General features: G+C 38.9%; 1 protein-coding gene across 6 annotated transcripts in view; it reads left to right on the plus strand.

The window, feature by feature from the left end:
- Positions 1-24392, plus strand: part of LOC136400349 (guanylate-binding protein 4-like) — a 63943-nt gene that overhangs the window by 17543 nt on the left and 22008 nt on the right. For all 6 annotated transcript variants that reach the window (XM_066376863.1, XM_066376860.1, XM_066376861.1 and 3 more), the window contains 3 exons: positions 920-1029; positions 1252-1448; positions 16129-16374. In XM_066376863.1, the coding sequence (XP_066232960.1) occupies positions 920-1029; positions 1252-1448; positions 16129-16374 (553 nt within the window). The remainder of the gene's footprint in view (positions 1-919; positions 1030-1251; positions 1449-16128; positions 16375-24392) is intronic.

Here is a 24392-nt window from a genome sequence, read left to right on the forward strand (position 1 = left end):
AACCAAGTTACCCAGTCTCTTTCTTTTTTCTTCCATGGTTAATTAGACGTGAGGGGTAGGGGCCTTCCAGATTGAACAGGCCAGCAAGTGGTCAGCTCAAAATTCCCTTTCAAATGACATGACACTTATACTCTCAAGTTTTTACCAAATTTATTGATTAAGTGCCTGCTCAGTCATTTGAAATGAAATGCTTAGAGTAGCTTTTCCACATTGGACTTCTTCTAACTTAATGTTTTTTCTAGTTCACAGTGTTTGGGACATTGTGCCCATTACTAAGACCAGTTCAGAGAATGGACAATTTTGTACGTAGCATGGCCAGAGAGGACGTAGTGGTTTCTGACTGTAACACAAGCCAGCTTTGTTAGCATAGGTTTCATTTCCCATAATTATTACATTTGTTCCATATCACTTATTAAACTGGACTAACTTCAATTTTCATTTGTTCTTTAAATATGTTGAGAAGCATAATACTGTAAGTTGACTTGAGTCATAAAACACATTTTAATATTATCTCATACTTACGAAGCTTATTTTCATGGAAAAGAAAGAGACTAAAACCTAAGTAAGTTTAGATTAAATCAGTCTAGGTGTAACTTGTATTTCAGTGATGGATTGTAAGTCAAGAGATGAATTGGGAAAATGTATCTGTTGAGGGAAAGATTAGATAAACTTTTGGTTACTGTGTTCACATCTCAGAGTATAGGCATCATTCATAGTTTAACTTTAAAAATTATTCTCATATTAAGTTAATAGTAAATGTATAAAATTGCCATTTGCAATTGTATCTTTATATTTGTAAAGTAAAAGTTTGATTTCACTGTCAGTGTTTTTAATTTTATTTTATTGTTATATCAATTTTAAAAATTAAAACAAACAAAAACTGGAGGCACCCAAGTCCCTTCCTATAACGCGTTTCTAGGGCGACCCTAAGAATGACACATGGATCTTCGCCCTGGCTGTGCTTCTGAGCAGTATGTTTGTCTACAACAGCCTGGGCACCATCAACCATCAGGCCCTGGAGCAGCTGCAGTATCCTTCCCAGAACCAAATCACCATGTGTCATTGAGTTTATGGGAGCGTAACTGAGACTGTTCTTTTTGTTCTTGGTGGTGGTGGTGGTTTCCTCATGTCAGTAATCATGGCTGAGGAGAAGGGCCACAGGATTAACGGGAATGTTTATAAAACTTGTTTCTGGGTAAGAACTGAAAATTTTGACATGAAGCAGATCTCATTCCTTAGCTAAGATCCCAGCTACGTGACGGAACTAACAAAACTAATCAAGACAAAATCCTCTCCAAGCTCTGGTGAAGAAGATGACTCAGCCAAGTTTGTGAGTTTCTTTCCAGACTTTGTTTGGGCTGTACGGGACTTCAGTCTGGAGCTAAAGTTAGAGGGAGGCACCATCACTGAAGACGAGTACCTGGAGCACGCCTTGAAGTTGATTCCAGGTAACAGAGGATGGCCTGGGTGGTGTAAAGTCAACTGAGTCCCGTCATTCACTACTTAAGCTCAATTGTTATTTTTGATGATATTGAGATCCATACTAATGTTGACATGTGTGTGACAGGTAGGTATGATTTCAGTTATTATTACTGAAAAAACTGAAAAGATCAGAATTTAGGCTGGCTGAAAAAATATAGAAACTAATATTGGGCCAAGAGCTCTTAGAAAAATTGACACCATGAAAAAATGCACAGGCTTACAATTAGTGCTAAAACTTCCTAAGGCTCAAATATTTTGTTACTGATTAAGTTCAAAGCTCCTCTATTTCTATTTAGACAAATAAGCCCATTAGTATGAAAGATGGTAAACACAAACATATTAAATTACTTTATTTTTAAAATATATTTTATGTAGTCTACATTACTAGCCTGCATAGTTACAGCTTTTATATAAAAGATATTTATACACTAATATTTCCTTTAAAAACCATTGGCATATCCTTCTATAAGATCGACAAATTCTTTATTATGTGTTTGTTTTTCATACCATCACTCTCTTCTTTTTATAGCATCATACAATATTTTGTCATGTTGACATAATAAATTCATTATACAGAATAAATTTAGAAAGAATAATAGGTGGTGCCTCAAAGCATATTATTTTTTTGCTTACTTAATAATTTATTTATTCACACAACAGTCATTCATTATTATTTATTTATTTGTATTTTTCTGAAGTGAGAAGCAGGGCGGGGGGCGGCAGATAGACTCCTGCATGCGCCCGACAGGATCCACTCTGCATGCCCACCAGGGGCCAATGCTTGGTCCATCTGGGGCATTGCTCCACTGCAACCTGAGCCATCTAGCGCCTGAGGTAGAGGCCCTGGAGCCATCCTCAGCGCCCAAGCCACCTTTGCCCCATGGAGCTTTGGTTGAGGGAGAAGAAGAGAGTGATAAAGAGAAAAGAGAAGGATAAGGGTAGAGTAGCAGATGGATGCTTTTCCTGTGTGACCTGGCAGGGAATCAACCCGGGACTTCCTCACACCGGGCCAGCGTTGTACCACTGAGCAAACCGGCCAACAATCAATTATTGAATAAGTGATATATGCCCAGAATCCATCTGTGTGACATTGTCACATTCAATATAATCTGATATAAAGAACAGGTAGGGTCTCCAAATGGCTTTAGATTAACTATACTGTTTTATGGTGTCTGCTAAAATAATCTCTAAACACAGTTATTTTGTGTGTATCTTTTTGTTTTCTTTTTTCTTTTCTTTTTTTAATTTTTAATTTTAATTGGGTGACATTAATAAATAAGGGTACATATGTGCAAAGAAAACATCTCCAGGTTATCTTGTCATTTAATTATGTTGCATACCTGTCACCTAAGTCAAATTGTCCTTTGTCACCTTCAGTCTGGTTTTCTTTGTGCCTCCACTCCCCTCTCTTCCTCCCTCTCCTCCCTCCTCCACTACCTCAGTAACTACCACACTCTTCCATGTCTCTTAGTCTTGTTTTTATGTCCCACCAATGTATGGAATCATGCAGTTCTTAGTTTTTTCTGATTTACTTATTTCACTCCATATAATGTTATCAAGATTCATCCATGTTGTTGTAAATGATCGATGTCCTCATTTCTTATGGCTGAGTAGTATTCCATAGTATATATGTACCACATCTTCTTTATTTAGTCATCTATTGAAGGGCTTTTTGGTTGATTCCATGTCTTAGCCACAGTAAACAATGCTGCAATGAACATGGGGCTGCATGTGTCTTTACATACCAATGTTTTTGTTTTTGTTTTTGTTTTTTGGGGGTTTTCTTTTTTTTTTTTTCTGAAGTTGGAAACGGGGAGGCAGTCAGACAGACTCCCGCATGTGCCCGACTTGGATCCACCCGGCATGCCCACCAGGGGGCGATGCTCTGCCCATCTGAGGCATTGCTCTTTTGCAACCAGAGCCATTCTAGCACCTGAGGCAGAGGCCATAGAGCCATCCTCAGTGCCCAGGCATCAAAAAATGTGTTTGGAAGTATTGCTTCTTTTTCAATCTTTTGGAAGACTTTGAGTAGAATAGAAACCAAGTCTTCTTTGAATGTTTGATAGAATTCACTAGTATAGCCATCTGGGCCTGGACTTTTATTTTGGAGTGGTTTTTAATAGTTTTTTTCTATTTCCTCCCTGCTTATTGGTCTGTTTAGGCTTTCTCCTTCTTCATGACTCAGTCTAGAAAGGTTTTATTGTTCTAGGAATTTATCCATTTTTTCTAGATTGTTGAATTTGGTGGCATACAGTTTTTCACAGTATTCTACAATAATTCTTTGTATATCTGTGATATCTATGGTGATTTCTCCTCTTTCATTTTGGATTTTGTTTATCTGAGTCCTTTCTCTTTTTTCCTTGGCGAGTCATGCCAAGGGTTTGTCAATTTTGTTGATCTTTTCAAAGAATCAGATTCTTGTTTTATTAATTTTTTCTATAGTTTTTCTGTTCTCTATTTTAGTTATTTCTGCTCTGATTTTATTATTTTCTTTATTTAGCTGGTTTTGAGTTGTATTTGTTCTTCTTTGTCTAGTTCCTTAAGGTGTGAAGTTAAGTGGTTTACTTGGGCTCTCTCTTGTTTGTTCATATAGACCTGAAGTGATATGAACTTCCCTCTTATTACTGCTTTTGCTGCATCCCAGAGATTCTGATATGTTGTATTGTCATTTTCATTTGTCTGTATATATCTTTTGATCTCTGCGCTTATTTCTTCTTTGACCCACTCATTTTTTAAAAGTATGTTCTTTAGTTTCCACATTTATGTGGGTTTTTTTACATCTTTTTTGCAGTTGAATTCTAGTTTCAAGGTTTTATGATCAGAAAATATGCTTGGTACAATTTCAATTTTTCTAAATTTGCTGACGCTATTTTTGTGGCCCAACATATGATCAATTCTTGAGAATGTTCTATGTACACTAGAGAAAAACATGTGTACTCTGTCACTTTGGGATGAAATGTCCTGTAGATATCTATCATATCCAATTGCTCTAATGTTTTGTTTAAGGCCAGTATTTTTTTATTGATTTTCTGTTCAGATGAGTGATCTAAAGCCATCAGTGGTATATTGAGGTATTGTGTTTTTGTCAGTTTTTGTTTTTAGGTCAGTTAGTAGCTGTCTTTTTTTTTTTTTTTTTTAATTAAATTTAATGCAGTGACGTTGATAAATCAGGGTACATATGTTGAGAGAAAATATCTCTAGATTATTTTGACATTTGATTGTGCTGTATACCCCTCCCCCAAAGTTAAATTGTCTTCTGTCACCTTCTATCTGGTTTTCTTTGTGCCCCTCCCCTCCCCTAACCCCTCTCTCCTTCTTCACCCCCTCCCCCCTGCCCAACCTCCTGCCCCTGTTGCCATCACATTCTTGTTCATGTCTCTGAGTCTCATTTTTATGTCCCTTCTATGTATGTATTCATCTTAGTTTTTTTTTTTTCTGATTTACTTATTTCACTCCGTATAATGTTGTCAAGGTCCATCCATGTTATTGTAAATGATCCGATGTCATCATTTCTTATGGCTGAGTAGTATTCCATAGTATATATGTACCAAAGCTTTTTAATCCACTCGTCCTCTGACGAACACTTGGGCTGTTTCCAGATCTTCGCTATTGTGAACAATGCTGCCACAAACATGCGGGTGCATTTCTCTTTTTCAAGCCGTTCTATGGTGTCCTTGGGGTATATTCCTAAAAGTGGGATAGCTGGGTCAAAAGGCAGTTCGATTTTCAGATTTTTGAGGAATCTCCATACTGTTTTCCACAGTGGCTGCACCAGTCTGCATTCCCACCAGCAGTGCAGGAGGGTTCCTTTTTCTCCACATCCTCGCCAGCACTTATTCTGTGTTGTTTTGTTGATAAGCGCCATTCTGACTGGTGTGAGGTGATATCTCATTGTGGTTTTAATTTGCATTTCTCTAATGATTAGTGATGTTGAGCATTTTTTCATATGCCTATTGGCCATCTGTATGTCCTCTTTGGAGAAGTGTCTATTCATCTCTTTTGCCCATTTTTGGATTGGGTTGTTTGTCTTCCTGGTGTTGAGTTTTACAAGTTCTTTATAAATTTTGGTTATTAACCCCTTATCAGACGTATTGTCAAATATGTTCTCCCATTGTGTAGTTTGTCTTTTTATTCTGCTCTTGTTGTCTTTAGCTGTGCAAAAGCTTTTTAGTTTGATATAGTCCCATTTGTTTATCCTGTCTTTTATTTCACTTCCCCGTGGAGATAAATCAGCAAATATATTGCTCCGAGAGATGTTGGAGAGCTTACTGCCTATGTTTTCTTCTAAGATGCTTATGGTTTCACGGCCTACATTTAAGTCTTTTATCCATTTTGAGTTTATTTTTGTGAGTGGTGTAAGCTGGTGATCTAGTTTCATTTTTTTGCAGGTAGCTGTCCAATTTTCCCAACACCATTTGTTAAAGAAGCTGTTTTTACTCCATTGTATTTCCTTACCTCCTTTGTCAAATATCAGTTGTCCATAGAACTGTGGGTTTATTTCTGGGTTCTCTGTTCTGTTCCATTGATCTATATGCCTGTTCTTCTGCCAGTACCAGGCTGTTTTGAGTACAACGGCCTTGTAGTATAACTTGATATCAGGAAGTGTGATACCTCCCACTTTATTCTTCTTTTTTAAGATTGCTGAGGCTATTCGTGTCCTCTTTTGGTTCCATATAAATTTTTGGAATATGTGTTCTATATCTTTAAAGTATGTCATTGGTATTTTAATTGGTATTGCATTGAATTTATAGATTGCTTTGGGTAATATAGACATTTTAATGATGTTTATTCTTCCTAACCATGAGCACGGTATATGCTTCCACTTGTTTGTATCTTCCTTGATTTCTTTTATCAATGCTTTGTAATTTTCCGAGTACAAGTCTTTAGTCCCCTTGGTTAAGTTTACTCCTAGGTACTTTATTTTTTTGGTTGTAATTGTGAAGGGGATTGTTTCCTTAATTTCTCTTTCTGACTGTTCATTGTTGGTGTATAAAAATGCTTCTGATTTCTGAGTATTGATTTTATATCCTACCACTTTGCTGAATTTATTTATCAGGTCCAGTAGTTTTTTGACTGAGACTTTAGGGTTTTCTATATACAGTATCATATCATCTGCAAATAATGATAGTTTTACTTCTTCTTTTCCAACCTGAATGCCTTTTATTTCTTCTTCTTGTCTGATTGCTGTGGCTAGGACTTCCAGGACTATGTTAAATAAGAGTGGTGATAGGGGGCACCCCTGCCTTGTTCCTGATCTTAAGGGTATTGCTTTTAATTTTTTCCCATTGAGTATGATGTTGGCTGTGGGTTTCTCATAGATGGTTTTTATCATGTTGAGGTATGTTCCCTGTATTCCCACTTTGCTGAGAGTTTTGATCATGAATGGGTGCTGGACTTTATCAAATGCTTTTTCTGCATCTATTGAAATTATCATATGGTTTTTCTCCTTCTTTTTGTTTATGTGATGAATCACATTGATTGATTTACGAATATTGTACCAGCCTTGCCTCCCCAGTATAAATCCCACTTGATCATGGTGTATGATTTTTCCATATATTGTTGGATCCGGTTTGCTAATATTTTGTTGAGGATTTTAGCATCTATATTCATCAGAGATATTGGCCTATAATTTTCTTTCTTTGTGTTGTCTTTGCCTGGTTTTGGAATCAGAATTATGCTCGCCTCATAAAAGGAGGTTGGAAGTCTTCCTTCCTCTTGAATTTTTTGAAATAGTTTGAGAAGGATAGGAGTTAGTTCTTCTTTGAATATTTGGAAGAATTCCGTTGTGAAGCCATCGGGCCCTGGACTTTTCTTTGTTGGGAGTTTTTTGATAACTGTTTCGATCTCATTTGGTGTAATCGGTCTGTTTAGGTTTTCTGATTCTTCCAGATTGATTTTTGGAAGATTGTATGTTTCAAGGAATTTGTCCATTTCATCTAGGTTGTCTAGTTTTTTGGCATACAGTTCTTCATAGTATTTTCTTACAATATTTTGTATTTCTGTTCTGTCAGTTGTTATTTCTCCTCTCTCATTTCTAATTTTATTTATTTGAGTCCTCTCTCTCTTTTTCTTGGTGAGTCTACTTAAAGGTTCATCATTCTTGTTTACCTTTTCAAAGAACCAGCTCCTAGTTTCATTGATCCTCTGTATTGTTTCTTTAGCCTCTATGTCATTTATTTCTGCTCTGATCTTTATTATTTCCTTCCTTCTACTATATTTGGGCTTTACTTGCTGTTTTTTTTCTAATTCTTTTAGATGCAGGGTTAAGTTGTTTATTTGAGCTTTTTCTAGCTTCTGAAAGTGTGCCTGTAGTGCTATGAACTTCCCTCTCAGCACTGCTTTCGCTGTGTCCCATAAATTTTGAGTTGTTGTATTCTCATTGTCGTTCGTTTCTAGGAATTTTTTTTATTTCTTCTTTGATCTCATTCTTAATCCATTCATTATTTAACACCCTGCTATTTAGTTTCCATGTGTTTGAGAATTTTTGAGCTTTTCTGCAGTGATTCATTTCTAGTTTCATGCCGTTGTGATCAGAGAAAGTGCTTGATATGATTTCAGTCTTCTTAAACTTGTTGAGAGCACTTTTGTGCCCTAACATGTGGTCTATCCTAGAGAATGTACCATGAGCACTTGAAAAGAATGTATATTCTGCTGCTTTAGGGTGAAAGGTTCTGAAGATATCTATTAAATCGAGTTGATCTAGTGTTTACAATAAGTCTGCTGTTTCTTTGTTAATTTTCTTTCTTGAGGATCTATCTAGTGATGTTAGTGGGGTATTGAAATCCCCTACTATTATAGTATTGCTGTTGATCTCACCCTTTAAATCCATCAAAGTCTGCTTTATATATTTGGGTGCTCCTATATTAGGTGCATAGATATTTATAATAGTTATATCTTCCTGTTGGATTACTCCCTTTATCATTATGTAGTGGCCTTCTTTATCTCTTACTATATCCTTTGTTTTAAAGTCCAATTTGTCTGATATCAGTATTGCTACCCCAGCTTTTTTTTCATTTCCGTTTGCATGAAATGTTTTTTTCCATCCTTTTACATTCAATCTATGTGTGTCTTTTGTTCTAAGGTGTGTCTCTTGTAGACAACCTATGTATGGGTCCTGTTTTCTTATCCACGCAGCTACCATATGTCTTTTGATTGGATCATTTAATCCATTTACATTTAAGGTTATTATTGATATGTAGTTGTTTATTGCCATTTTCTTCTTTAAAGGTGTATTCCTTTTTTTGCTATATTCTTTTCCAACTTTGATCTGTTTACAACAGGCCCCTTAACATTTCCTGCAGCATTGGTTTGGTTGTAATGAACTCCTTGAGTTGCTTTTTGTCTGGGAAGCTTTTTATTTCTCCTTTGATTTTAAACAATAGCCTTGCTGGATAAAGTAGTCTTGGTTGTAGGTTCTTGTTCTGCATTACTTTGAATATTTCTTGCCATTCCCTTCTGGCCTCAAGTGTTTCTGTTGAGAAGTCGGATGTCATCCTTATGGGGGCTCCTTTGTAGGTGATAACTTTTTTTTCTCTTGCAGCTTTTAATATTTTCTCTTTATCGCTTAGCTTTGGTATTTTAATTATGATGTGTCTTGGTGTAGGTTTCTTTGTGTTTCTCTTTAATGGAGTTCTCTGTGCTTCTTGGACTTGTGAGAGTTTCTCTTGCATTAATTTAGGGAAGTTTTCAGTTATGATATGATTGAACAAAGTCTCTATCCCTTGTTCTTTTTCTTCTTCTTCAGGAACCCCTATGATGCAGATGTTATTTCTCTTCATGTTGTCAAAGAGCTCTCTAAGTGTTTCCTCTGACCTTTTGAGTCTCTTTTCTCTTTTCTTCTCTGCTTTCATGCTTTCATTCCAGTTGTCCTCCAACTCGCTTATTTGATCCTCAGCTGTATCCATACTGTTTTTAATTCCTTCCATTGTGGTCTTCATTTCTGATATTGTATTTGTCATCTCTGACTGATTCTTTTTTCATATTTCAATATCCTTTTTTATACTTGCTATTTCTTTATTTAGGTTTTCAAACTGCCCCTCCATTGTTGTTCTAAGATCCCTGAGCATCCTTACAATCATTATTTTGAACTCTGCATCTGGAAGTTTGATTATTTCCATATCACTCAGCTCATCTCTCAAAGGTGTCTCTTGTGGTTTCATTTGGGTTGCACTCCTTTGTCTTCTCATAATGGTGTTTTATTTGTAGAGTTGTTTGAGTTTAGGCTTGGTGTTGTCTGCCTCAAGTTTTCAGTTGTGTTATTTCTAGGTCTTCTTGGGTTGGTATCAGCTATTATTTGTAATCCACTTTCGGATTTGGGCAGCTTTGAAGTCTTGATTTGTTTGTTTTCTTAATAGGTGATAGTCTTGTTAACTGATCTCAGCAGGGGGCTTCCTTGAAACTGTAACCAGGAATGCTGTGGGTGTAACCTGAGAAGCTGAAGGTCTCTTCCACCAACTAATCTCACTGGGGGCAGGGTTTTTTCTCAGCTTCAGTAGGGGGAGGTGTATCTCAGATCTCCATGGAGACCTGAGTTACGGCCCCTCCTCCCCACTTCTTGTTTTCAGCTGTGTCTTGTTGCGCTGATTGGAGCTGGATAGATGTCCTGAGATCTCTGATCCGGAAGCACTTCAGCTCTGTTTTGTGAAAGGTTCAGTCCCTCCCCCAGCTATGGCTGCCTCCAGCACGAATGAGTCAGCTTTTTTATTTCGTTTCTTGCATACCTTATCCCCTCACAGTCTGTCCCTCTCCACGACCTTTCCACTTGGGAGATAAGCTGGTCTTTTCAACCCACCTTGCTCCCTGGTCACCAGGTAAGTGGCTGTGAGCAGTAGTTTCTGCTCTTTTTCCTCTGTGAAATCCTCTCCGGGCTCTCAGCCTCACAACCCCCCCCCCTTTCCGTTCCTGTAAGCAGAGGAGATTCAGGCACTCCTTACCAGGAGTATTGTGGCTTCCTCTTTGCTCCTTGGTTTTTGAGAGCTGTTCTTGCAGTTCAGTGTTGGTTTTTCATGCTGATTTTTTCTAAATTGATTTGTATTCCAGTTTGGTGGTGAGAGCTGGGCGTCTGTGCATCCGCCTACTCCGCTGCCATCTTCAAAAGACCAGTAGCTGTCTTATATATTTTGGTGCTCCTTGTTTTAGTGCATATATATTAAGAAGTGTTATGTCTTCTTGATTCAGTGTCCCCTTAATCATTATGGTTAAATTTTTGTCTCTGATTATTTTTGCTGTCATTTAGTCAGCATTGTTAGATATAAGTATTGCTACACCTGCTTTTTATGGATATTATTTGCTTGTAGTATTGTTTTCCAGCCTTGCACTTTGAATTTGTTTTTATCCTTGTTGCTTAGATGTGTTTCTTTTAGGGAGCATACATTTGTATTTTCTTTTTTAATCCATTCTGCTACTCTGTGTCTTTTTATTGGTGAGTCCAATCCATTTACATTTAGTGTAATTATTGACACTTGAGGGTTTCCTGTTGCCATTTTATATATTGCTTTCTGTTAGTTTTGTATCTTTTTTTTTTTTTTGTATTTTTCTGAAGCTGGAAACGGGGAGAGACAGTCAGACAGACTCTCGCATGCGCCCGACCGGGATCCACCCGGCATGCCCACCAGGGATGACGCTCTGCCCACCAGGGGGCGATGCTCTGCCCCTCCGGGGCATCGCTCTGCCGTGACCAGAGCCACTCTAGCACCTGGGGCAGAGGCCAAGGAGCCATCCCCAGTGCCCGGGCCATCTTTGCTCCAATGGAGCCTTGGCTGCGGGAGGGGAAGAGAGAGACAGAGAGGAAGGAGGGGGTGGTGGAGAAGCAAATGGGTGCTTCTCCTATGTGCCATGGCCGGGAATGGAACCCAGGTCCCCCTCACGCCAGGCTGACGCTCTACCGCTGAGCCAACCGGCCAGGGCCAGTTTTGTATCTTGTTTGATTTTTCTCTTTTGTTTTTCTATCATTTCTATCATTTGTTTTTGCTTGGTTGTAATCCATACTTTATTCGTCTGTTACTTATTTTTTCAAGTCATGTGCTTCTGTGGTGGTTTTTTCAGGGGTGGTTACCATTAAGTAATGGAAAGGGTACCTACCATGTTCATTGTAGTACACTATCTTATAAGTGCTACTACACTTCATCGTCCTTTGTTACTGTTAATCTTCGTCCTCTCCTCTTTTTTGTTTTTGTTGTCACAGTTTAAATTTGGTTTTATTGTGTTCTTGATGGAGCTTTTACTTGTGGTTTTGTTTTGTTTTGTTCTTTGTATCTGGTTGGAAGACCCCATTTAGTATTTCCTGAAGGGGAGTTTTCTGATGATAAATTTCCTCATCTTTTCTGTATCTGTGAATGTTTTTATTTCTCCTTCATATTTGAAGGATAGCTTTGATGGGTATAGTTTTCTTAGTTGGAAGTTCCTCTCTTTCAGAACTTTAAATATCAGGGTCCACTCTCTTCTAGCTTGTAGAGTTTCTGCTGAGAAATCCAATGATAATCTAATAGGTCTTCCTTTATATGTTGTATTCTTCTTTTCCCTGGGTGTCTTGAGAATTTTTTGTTGTTGTTGATTTGTCCAATTTCATTATGATGTGCTTTGAAGTAGGTTTGTTGGGGTTAAGATAACTTGGTGTTCTGTTTGCTTCTTGAATTCGAGGTTTTAGTTCTTTCCATAGGCTTGGGAAGTTCTCGTCTATTATTTGTTTGAATATGTTCTCCATTCCATTTTCTCTCTCTTCTCCTTCTGATATACCTATTATTCTTATGTTACTCTTTTTGATGGAGTCAGACAATTCCTATAGGGATTTCTCTTTTTTTTAATTCTTGAGTCTCTCTCCTCTTCTCTCTGTTGTGCCTCAAGTTGCCTGTCTTCTATGTCACTAATCCTCTCTTCTATATGGCCTGTTCTATTAGCTAAGCTTGTTACCTCATTTTTCAGTTCATGAATTGAGTTTTTCATCTGTGTTTGATTTGTTTATATAGTTTCAATTTTCTTGGTAATATATTCTTTGTGTTCGTTGAGTTGTTTTTTGAGCTTCCTAATTTGCCTTTCTGTATTTTTTTTGTATATCTCTGGGTATTTTTAGGATTTCTATTTTAAATTCTCTGTCATTTAACTCCAAGGTTTCCAATCTATTAAAATAGTTTTCTATAGATTTGTCCTCATCTATCTGTGCTACATCTCTGTTCTTTGTATCTATGATATTCGATTTCCTTTTCCTTAATGGTTTCTGGGGGTGGTTTTATTAATAACACTAATGAGAATTCATAAAGAATAAAAAGTAAAAAAATAGACAACAAAACAAAATAAATTTTTAAAATAATTATTATTTCTCTTTTTTCCTTTTTTTTCTCCTTCTTTGAGAAAATACCATGAAAAACTGAGAATTATGTTGTGCTAAATGGAACAAAAACTACCTATAACAGAGGGCCTGAGTTGGGGAGAAGTGATAAAGGGGCAAAAAAGGACGTAGGGACACACAAAATTCAAAAAAGGAAAAAAAATTTGATTCAAAAATAAAATAATTTGCTTGTAAATGATGGACTAATGAGAGATACAGTGAAAGGGATAAGAAGGAAACAAGAAAAAGATAAAAATACTATTGTATTAAGTGGAACAAAAACTACTTAGAATGGAGAGCTGGGGTTGGGGGGAATGCTAATGAGTTAAAAAGTGAAGTAAAAAGCACACAAAATGCCACAAAGAAAAAATTTGAATCCAAAATAAAATAATTTGTTCGTGAGTATTGAATGAAAGGCAAAGTAAAAGAGAAAAGAAGAAACTAAGAGAGAGCAGGAAAAATGAAAAAGGGAAAAAGAAAAAAAGGAGAGAGTTAAGGGTTTTGGAGTGCAACTATCATAGAGAGAAAGAAAAAAGAAAAGAAAATAATGGGAAAGGTAATACTTGTGGGTATTGTAGTTCAAGATGAAGAGAAAATAATAAGATGAGCAGAGGATAAAAGGACCAAGGTAGATGAAAAAAGAAAAAAAATAAAGATAAGAAGATGAAAGAAACAAAAAAATAGTGGAAAAATTTATGAAGACTGGATTTTTCTTGATTTTGAGAGGTTATCTTCTTCTTTTTTTTTCCTCTCCCTCTTCCTGGTCAGTGGCATGTACCCCAGGCTCTGCCCCTGAGGCATGCTTAGGAAGAGATTTGTAATTGATGTGATGCTATGGCAATGTCATATACTAGGCCTCAGTCTCGTTGGTAGTCAGAGCTTGTTAGTATTTGCAGGCTCTGACAATGGGAGAGTTCATTTTCCCTGAGCCTCTCTCCTAGTCTCTCCTTCCTAAATTAGCAGCCTGATGATCCACCTATGAGGTTGCCACTGCCACTGCCTGGAGTGTAAGAGGCTCAAAGAGCTGGCAAATCCCCACTCTTTTGCCACTGAGCACAGGACTCTGTAAGGCTCTGTCAGTCAGAGCCGCCAGCATAATCAGGCAGGGCTGGGAGCCAATTGCTCTCAAGGTGTCTTTCTATGAGCCTCCAGGCATGTCTTGTATGTCTTAGCACTCTGTGGGACCACTCTCCCCAGGCTTTTGCACTTTGTAACCTGTATTGGCTGGGAAGAAGATGTCTAGTCACTGCCTGCGGAACAGGAGGTCTTAAAAGCTTCCAAGTCCCTCTTGTTAGCACATAGCCCTGAGTATGAAAGCTCTGCCAATCAGAACCACCAGCTTAAGCAGGTAGGGGGAGAGTGTTGACATCTGTTCAGTTCCCCAGGTATGCCTAGTTAAATTTGCCTTAGCATTCCGTCGGATTGCTCTCTGCAGGCTTCTTCCTTGTTAAGAAGCCTACAGCCTAGCCTGTACTACTTCTGCAGTGTTCTCTGAGGTTTGTTCCATAAGAGTGTGTTTTTCACCCTGTATCAGCTGACAGGAAGTTTCCCCCTCCCCTACATGCAGAGCAAGAGGCACTAAAAAATATCACATCTCTTGTCTCAGATTGCTGAGCTGAGAGAGAAGACCTTGTCAGCTAGAGCCACGTAGGCCAGTTGTGTGGTGAGGAGACTATGGGTTAAGCTAGTTTCAGCAATTGGATTTGCAAATCTGCTCCAGAGATGGTCTGCAAGCTGCCTGCCACACCTCCCCCTAGTTGTTCTGAATTTTTTCTTCCCTGGGATGTTAGTCAGAATGGCTAGCTGAGACAACCTGCCCGGAGAAATTGGGTGTAGGGAAGTTTGCTTTCATGCACTCCCCACGTGCTGTTGTTGGGGGAGCAGGGATCACACTGAGACTCTGGTCACAGCCCACGCAGAAGTCTCTGACCCTGACCCTCTGTCCAAGAACATGGGTGCCCAAGCCCAGGGCACTAGGAGGAACCTCTTGCACACTATTCGTGCTCACCGACCAGGATATCAGGAGTAATGGAGGCCTCCGCTTGCCTGCCTTTGCCGGGGCCTGGCGCTGGCATTAGCTCGTGTGGGTTGATTCGCCGCAGGCACACTCTTTCCTTGGCTTGACCTCTGTGCCTCAGCCCATCCTTCCACACCCCCAGCTCATTCTCTCTCAGTTCCAAGTGAAAGCTGCCCTTGCTCAGGTTAGTGAGGAAGGAGGAGTGTTCCGTTCTCAGTCTTATTTCCTTCAGGGTTAATTATATATTTAGCCACCATTTCACCCAATCATACCTTTTTGTTCAGTGTGTGGGACTTACAGACGCTCCAGGAATCAATTTTTCTGTCTCTAGTTGAAGAACTTGTTGAAATTTTGAGAAGAAGTATCGGGAATGTTCCTCACGGCGCCATTTCTCTGACGTCACTGTATCTCTTGTGTGTGTGTGTGTGTGTGTATTTTTCCAAAGTTGGAAACAGGGAGGCAGTCAGACAGACTCTTGCATGCGCCCAACCGGGATCCACCCAGTATGCCCACCAGGGGGCGATGCTCTGCCCATCTTGGGGTGTCACTCTGCAGCAATCAGAGCCATTCTAGAGCCTGAGGCAGAGGCCACATAGTCATCCTCAGCACCTGGGCAAACTTTGCTCCAATGGAGCCTTGGCTGCAGGAGGAGAAGAGAGAGACAGAGAGGAAGGAGAGAGGAAGGGGTGGAGATACAGATGGATGCTTCTCCTGTGTGCCCTGGCCAGGAATCGAACCCAGGACTCCTGCACATCAGGCCAACGCTCTACCACTGAGCCAATCGGCCAGGGCCGTCACTGTATCTTTTAACTCTGATTTTTAGAAGTTTTTCTTTACTGTTCTGAGTATTTTCTGTCTTTCATGTAATATTTCTCCCATAAATATAATTATTTCTACCAGGAAATAATTTACTCTTTCTTTAGAGCACTCATTTTATTTCTAACATGAGGACTATAATATCAAAACTATTTCTGAAAATTTGGGGAATCAATCTATCATTCAAAACAAAAATCTATTAAAGAGAGCCACTGAACACCATGGAAAGGCTAAGAAAAACAATCATAAGTTTTCTTCACTTGGGATGGATGTCTCCCCTTCTTCTCCAGGACTAGTTCCTTTATACCTGGCTTTGGACAAAAAAAAAATCTAAATTTTTATGCTTTGGGTAAATGATTTGCCTGGTTAAGTAAAAGAAGATTTACAGGCACTAGTGTTACAGTGATACAAAGGTCCTTGGAAATAAAAGTCTTCTATCTCCTTGTCTGAAGATCATCTCATCAATGATTCCCCTTTTTCTATTCTACAGGCAAGAATCCCCAAATTGAGAAATCCAACCTGCCTAGGGAGTGTATCAGGAAGTTCTTTCCAAGGCGGAAATGCTTTGTGTTTGACCGGCCTACAAATGACAAGGAATTATTACACCATTTGGAAAAGGTGTCAGAAAATCAACTAGATTTGAATTTCCAGCAGCAATCCAAAAATTTCTGCAAATATATCTTCACACATGCAGAAACCAAAACCATCCAACGGAACATCACTGTCACTGGAAATGGTGAGTCTTCCTTGTGAGCACATATTCCTCTGTGTCTCGGTGTGTGTGAGTGCACATTAGGTTTGCTGATAATTTTGTTTTCTTCTTTATGTGATTTGGCAAATCAGAGATTCTTGCCATACATAGACATGCAACTTTTTTCATTAAAGTTTCCCTATGTGAAGGATTATTCAAGCCAACTATATCTTGTGAAACTAATACACTAATTATGTAAGCACAAGCTGCTGTTAAAGATAAGAATCCGCATAGTGATGAGAAGACCAATGAGACGAGTGTGTCTTGGTGAAGATACACAAGATATTTAGTGAATTTACACAAGTTTGAAAATATATAGCAATTCCTTGAGCCTCTGAGAGTTCATGGAGAGTTTGAGAAGCTAATTTAACTATAGTTTTATGTACAGAACTGGATTCACAGTTATGCAACCTGGGCAGACACATAGTGCCCAGTGCTGAACTGAGCCCATGCTTGGTTTAATGTTTGTGTCACTGTCCTAAAATTCCTGATGATTTTTTAAAGAGGCTTCTCATTCATTTTCAAGTAATATACAAAATTTATCTACATTAGTCACTTATATAATAAACGCTTTGTAAAGTATCAATGGGAAAAGTATTCTAGGAAATCCTTAAACATATTGATTTAGATTATTATTTTAATATTATAATGTGATGAATTCATAAATAAAAAAGAGTGAGTTGAATACACAATAATTATATTATTAGAAAGTGAAGGGAATTCAAGATGGTAACAGAGTAGGTAGAAGTTACATTCTCCTCCTCCCAAGAACAAAATGAATTACAATTAAATTATAGAACAATAATTCTATTAACAAATGTAAGGCTAGCTGAAGAAAAGTTCTATAACCAAGAATTTCTAGAAGAAGCCACATGCAGACTGATAGTAAGGACAGTGATACAAAAAGGTCTAGCCCTGATCCCATGGAGAGCAACTGAGGTTCAAGAAGGATATCTAAACTTTAAAGGTTCCCCCAAAGAAATGTGGAATCTAAACTCCAAGCCTAGCTCCACATCCCAGAGCACCAGAGCTAGGAAGGAGCACCCACATAACATCTGGCTGTGAAAAGCAAGGATACTTTCCCTCAGAATTAAACAGGAATCCAATAGAGTCACAGGCACGCTCTTAAAAGGTCAATGCATAAAATTCCTTTTTCAGCCATTTACCCTGGGCTCTGGCAGAAGGAGGGTGGAGTGCGCTAGAATTGCTTAAAGAAAATCTAGCATGTGTAGCTCTGGAGAGAAAGCTGAAGGGACAGCCACCAGGATCCATGTGCTAAGTCCTTCTCAAACACCATAAATGTCATCTTTCTTGAAGTGAACATTCCCCTTGAAGTGGTATCAGCCTGCAGGAAAACAATAGACCAACACTGTGACCTCCCTCTCGCCCATACAGCAGAGCTCACACCTTGCTGAGGAGTAAGCTGCCTTAGCCAGACTGGTCTGGGCAGACTCAGGAGGTGTCAGTGACTGAGTTCAGTGGCTTTGGGGATGGAACTATTTCTCCTACTTACCATGAACCTGACTGGAACTTTCTCCTAATACGCATTCATTAGAACCACCAGCCAGGCTTTGGCAAGCTCACCTTCCGAGGTTCAGAGGCCCTACTTGTCTGACTCAAGGTGGCTCTGCCCAGCTAAGGTCCAGGAAAAATCCAGGACATACTGAATTGTGTAGTCTTAGGATGGGGACCTTTCCCCACACATTCCCCTAAGCCGGACCAATACCGCCCCATCATAGGACAACCTCTCACCACTACCTGTTGACTCACTGTGCACCCACCTCATCAGCTCGAGTACTGCCAGTGGCCCTTTCAGTGACTGAGCCTGACAAGCATCAGGCAGACAAGGCAGGCAGAGGTGGATCTCAGGGTGCCTTGGGATTTTTGCTTATCTGTCCCTGGACTCAGGCTAGTAAGGCTGGCATTGTTGTACAACTTGGTCCATCCCACATTCATCCAGTCACAGCAGAGGTAGTTACAAGATGTAGATTGCTTGTAGCTCCAAACAGATTGCCCAGAACATCTGGCATTGGCCTACACCAGGGTCCTACTCAAGTGACCCACAACAAACACACCCAGGGGTCAGCTTCAGAAAACACCAGAGCAGGATCCAATATGCTTCACAATCAGCATATCCAAAAGAAGATGTTGTCAGGCACAAAATCTTGCTGAGGTAAATTCTACTTCATGTGGTCAGCACCTACACAGCAACTTGCACAGTGTATTCAAGGTTGAGCCTCACAGTCAGCCAACCTGAATGTCAATCCTAAACATGACTAAATCAAGCTCTGGTGATCAAAGAGAATGCCTCACTGGACCCCACAGGGCACCTACCACATATGGCCACCCCATGAAGCCTGGGAATTATAGCAGCTCTGCCTAATACATAGAAGTGAACACAAAGAGGCAGTCAAAATGAGGAGACAAATAGTCCTCAAATGAAAGAATAAGAAACATCTCCAGGAAAAGAACTAAATGAAATGGAGGCAAGCAGTTTATCAGATACAAAGTTCAGAGTTTGGGTTATAAGAATGCCCAAAAGCATAAAAAAGTAGATAGAAACCATACAAAAGGACCAGTCAGAAATGTTAAATTTATTATCTGAAATGAAAAATACACTGAAAGGAATAAATAGTTGGTTAGATATGAAGAAGAGGCCTCAACCAGTGATGTGTAAGGCAAAGTAACAGAACACACCCAATATGAGCTGCAAAAAGAAAAAAGAATTTTAAAAAATGAGGATAGTTTAAGAGAAATTTGGGACAATAGAAAGCTTTAAAACAGTGGTCCCCAAACCCCAGGCTGTGGCCCGGTACTGGTCCGCAGAGAAAGAATATATAACTTACATTATTTCTGTTTTATTTATATTTAAGTCTGAACGATGTTTTATTTTTATAAAATGACCAGATTCCCTCTGTTACATCCATCTAAGACTCACTCTTGACGCTTGTCTCAGTCACATGATACATTTATCCGTCCCACCTTAAAGGCCGGTCCGTGAAAATATTTTCTGACATTAAACCAGTCCGTGGCCCAAAAAAGATTGGGGACCACTGCTTTAAAATATATGCATCGTAGAAGTACAGAAAGAGGAGAGAGACTAAAATATTCAAAACCTGTTTGAAGAAATAATGACTAAAAACTCCCCTAATCTGGTGAAGAGAAAAGACAAATCCTATAAGCAGAGAGTCCCAAACAAGATGAACCCAAAAAGGCACAAACCAAGACAAAACATAATTAAAATGGCAAATGTTAATGACAAAGAGAAAATCTTAAAAGCTGCAAGAGAAACACAATTAGTTACATAATAAGAAAATTCCTAGAAAACTATCAGTTCATTTATCAAGAGAAACATTGTAAGGCCAGAAATGAAATATTTAAAGTGAAGATATTCAAGGACTTACAACCAAAACTACTTTACCCAGCAAGGCTATCATTTAAAATTGAAGGAGAAATAAAGAGCTTCACAGACAAGAAAAGGCTTAAAAGAGTCTGTTACCACCAAACCAACATTACAAGAAATATGTAAGAGCCTGCTATAAGAGGAATAATAGCAAAAAGAAGAAAAGAGAAAAAATACACACAAAGAAACACAGTTAAAAGACTGATACAGCATGACCAGGTGGTGGCGCAGTGGATAGAGTGTCGAACTGGGATGCCGAGGACCCAGGTTCAAGACCCCGAGGTCACCAGTTTGAGCGCAGGCTCATCTGGTTTGAGCAAAGCTCACCAGCTTGAGCCCAAGGTCACTGGCTTGAGCTTGGGGTCACTCAGTCTGCTGTAGCCCCCCCCCACCCCCATTCAAAAGCACATATGAGAAAGCAATCAATGAACAACCAAGGTGTCACAACAAAGAATTCATGCTTCTCATCTCTCTAACTTCCTGTCTGTCTGTCCCTTTCTCTGACTCTGTCTCTTCACAAAAAAAAAAAAAAGACTGATACAGCAATAAACACATACCTATCAATAATCACATCAAAAGTAAATGGCTTCATATGACATAGGGTATCTGAATGGATATGAAAACATGAACACAGATCTGCTGTCTACAGGAGACCCACTGCAGAATGAAAGACACAGACTAAAATAAATGAATGGAAAAGATATTTTATGAAAATGGAAAGGAAAATAAAATCCAGGGTAGTAATACTTATATCAGACAAAATAGACTTTAAAACAAAAGTTATAGTAAAAGACAAAAAAGAACACTATAATGATCAAGTGAGCAATCCACAAGGGAATATAACCCTTATAAACATTTATGCATTCAACACAGGAGCACCTAAATATGTAAAATTAATCATGAGGGACATAAAAGAAGAAATTGACCATAATTCAGTCCTTATAGGGGATTTTAACACTTCCATTGTTAAATGGAAGGATTTTGTCCTTCCACTGACATGAAAGGGTATATCTTCCATACAGAAAAACAATAGAACAATGGTGGCCTTAAAATGACACATGAAATCAGATATCTTCAGAGCATTTCAGTCCAAAGCAGCAGAATATACCTTTATTCCAAGTCCACATGGAACATCTTCTAGGATAGACCACGTTTTAGAACACAAAAGAAATCTCAATAAATTTAAGAAGATTGAAATCGTATAAAGCATCTTCTCTGACCACAATAGAATGAAACTAGAACTCAATCACAAAAAAAAACAAACAGAAAAACTGAAAAACACACAAAGACATGGAGGCTAAATAACATATTACTAAACAATTAATAGGTTAATGATCTGATTAGGAAAGAAATCAAAAGATACCTTGAAACAAATGAAAATGAGAACACAGTGACCCAAAATCTATAGGACACAGTGAAAGCAGTCTTAAGAAGGAAACTAAGCATTACAGGCCTACCTCAAAAAAAAGAATATTCTCAAATAATCAGTCTAACCTTACACTTAAAGGAACTTTAAAGGAAAAATAACAAACAAAGCCCAAAGTGAGTAGAAGGAAAAAAACAGTAAAAAACAGAGAAGAAATAATTAAAATAAAAATTTAAAAGACAATACAAAAGACCAATAAAACTAAGTACTGCTTCTTTGAAAAGATAAACAAGATTGACAAACCCTTAACCAGAATCATCAAGAAAAAGAAAATAAAGGGACTCAAATAAATAAAACCAGAAATAAAAAGGAGAAGTAAAAACAGAGACTAAAGAGATACAAAAGATTGTAAGAAAATATTACCAGCTACTATATGCCAACACATGGACTATCTGGATGAAATGGATACAGTCCTAGAAACATGCAGTGTTCTAAAATTGAATCAGAAAGAATCAGAGAATCTGAATAGATAGAGTACAAGAAATAAAATTGAAATAGTAATCAAAAACTTCTCAACAAACAAATATCAAATATCCAGGACTGAACAGCTTTACCAGTAAATTTTAACAAACATTCAGAAGAACTAACACCTATCCTTCTCAAACTATTACAAAAAAATTCAAGGGCATAAAAGATTCCCAATCTCATTTTAAGAGGCCTCCATTATCCTAATTTCAAAACCAGATAAAGACACTACAAAATGAGAAAATTATAGGTCAATATCCCCAGTAGGCATAGATGTTAAAATTCCAGCAATATATTAGCAAACCAGACCCAGTAATATTTTCAGATGATATACCATGCTCAAGTGTAATTTATTCCAGGGATGCAAAGATAATACAATATCCACAAGTAATAGAAGTGATACAACACATTTTAAAACAGAATAAAAACGCCATGACTATATTAATAGATGTAAAAAAAGTATTTGATAAAATTTAGAACCTTTTTATGATAAAGACTCTCAGCAAAGTGAAAATAGAGGGAACATACTTCACATAATAAAAGCTATGTTTGACAAGCCCACAGGCAATATCATACTCAATGAACAAAAACTAAAAGCATTTTTCTTAAAATCAGAAACAAGTCTTATTCAACACAGTACTAGAAATCCTAGCCACAGCATTCAGACAAAAAGAAGAAATAAAGGCATCCAAATTGGAAAACAAGAAGTAAAACTATCATTATCTGCAGATAACAGGATACTGTCAATAGAAAACAATAAATATTTCATCAAACAATTACTTTAACTGATCAATTCAGTAAACTAGCAGCACACAAATTAAATATTCAGAAATCGGTTTTATTTTTATATACCAATAAAAAAACATCAGAAATGGAAACTAATAAAAAAATTTCATTCACAATTGTTTCAAAAATAAAAAAATACCTAGTAATAAATTTAACTGAAGATGCAAAAGACCGGGAGAGTGACGTCACGGAAATGGCGCCGTGAGCAGCGCGTCCGACAGATCTCCCCAAAATCTCAACAAATTTATCAACTAGAAACAGAAAAATTTATCCTCAGAGCATTCCAGAGTTCCAAACACACACTGAAAGCAAAAGGACTGTTGACAAGGAGGGAGTACACCTGTGGTGAGTCAACCCACACATGCACCTGCCCGCCCACACTCGGGGAACGGCAGCCTGGGCACTGGCGGCCGCCGCTGCATGCCCTGAGAAACCGCGCACGCGCCCCCCATGCCGCGGTCTGGAGAGTCCCCAACCACTGGCATGACGAGAAACCGCGCGCGTGCGCCCCGTGCCGCGGTTCATAGAGTCCCCGGTCACTGGCGTGCCGAGAAACCGCGTGCGCGCCCCGTGCCGCGGCCCGGAGAGTCCCCGGCCACTGGCGTGCTGAGAAACCGCGCGCACGCCCCGTGCCGTGGTCCGGGAGGGGAGCCAAGGCTGTCTTTCCTAGTCAGGAGATTCTCTCCGTGAGCGGGGCACCTCACCCAGCCATTCAAGCTAACAATCAAGCGTTGGGGGGAGGGGTGCGCAGGCAGCCTGAAATACTTTCTGGAGCACAGCTGCGGATCCAATCACTGAAATTAGCTTAACCCACGAAATCTACGCACCCACGGGGCTCTAATTGATAAGATCTCTCCCAGTTCAGTGATCTAAGACAAGAGGCGTGATATTTTTCAGTGCCTTTCGCTAAAGGGGCGGAGGCAACTTCTGATTGACAGAGCCTCCATATTCAGGGATATACCTAACAAGAGAGACTTGGCAGATATTAAGATCTATACAGCAAGCAGCAACTAGTGCTTCTTCTTCCCAGCCAAAACAGGCTACCAAGTGTGGAAAGCCTGGGTTGAGTGGTCCAACTGAATGATAGGCGCTGAACAGTCACCTTGACAACAATTGACTCCCAGCCCCACCTGATTACGCTGGAGGCTCTGCCAGAGCCTTACCCAGAGCCTTGCGCTGAGTGAGGATAGCTTGGGGATTTCCCAGCTCTTTGAGCCTCTTACTCCCCAGACAGAAGCAGTGGCAGCCTCATAGCTGGATCACCAGGCTGCTAATTCAGGAAGGGGAGACTAGGAAAGAGACTCCAGGAAAGCAAACTCTCTCATTGTTGGACTCTGCAAACGCCAACAAGCCTTGACTACCAGTGAGACTAAAGCCAATTATATGACATTGCCATAGAATCCCATCAACTGCAAATTCCTACCTAAGAGTGACACAGGGGCAGAACCTGGGGTACAGAGTCACTGACCAGGAAGAGGGAGAGAAAAGAAAAAGGAAGAAGTTAACCTCTCAAAATCAAGAAAAATCCACAGACTTTATAACTTGTTCCACTAATTCTTTGTTGTTGTTGTTTCTTTCTTCTTTCTTATTGCCTTTATTATTATTTCTATTTCTTCCACCTCGGTCCTTTTACTCTCTGCTCATCTTATGCTACCATTTTCTTGAACTACACTACCCATGAGTGTTACATTTTATTTCTTTTCTTCATCCTAACTCTCCTTTAGAGTTATACTCTAAAACCCTTAACTCTCACTCTCTCCCCTTTTGTTATTTTGTTTTCTTTTTCCTTTCTTTTTTTTCTTCCTTCGTTTCTCTCTTTTTCTTATTTTTTCCTTTCTATTCATTTCTTCTTTTCTCCTTTTACTTTTCCTCCCATTTAAGCCTCAATCACAAACAAATTAATTAATTTGGGACTCAAGTTCT

Source organism: Saccopteryx leptura, chromosome 3 (genome assembly GCF_036850995.1).
Source record: "Saccopteryx leptura isolate mSacLep1 chromosome 3, mSacLep1_pri_phased_curated, whole genome shotgun sequence".
In the NCBI taxonomy this organism is placed as follows: domain Eukaryota; kingdom Metazoa; phylum Chordata; class Mammalia; order Chiroptera; family Emballonuridae; genus Saccopteryx; species Saccopteryx leptura.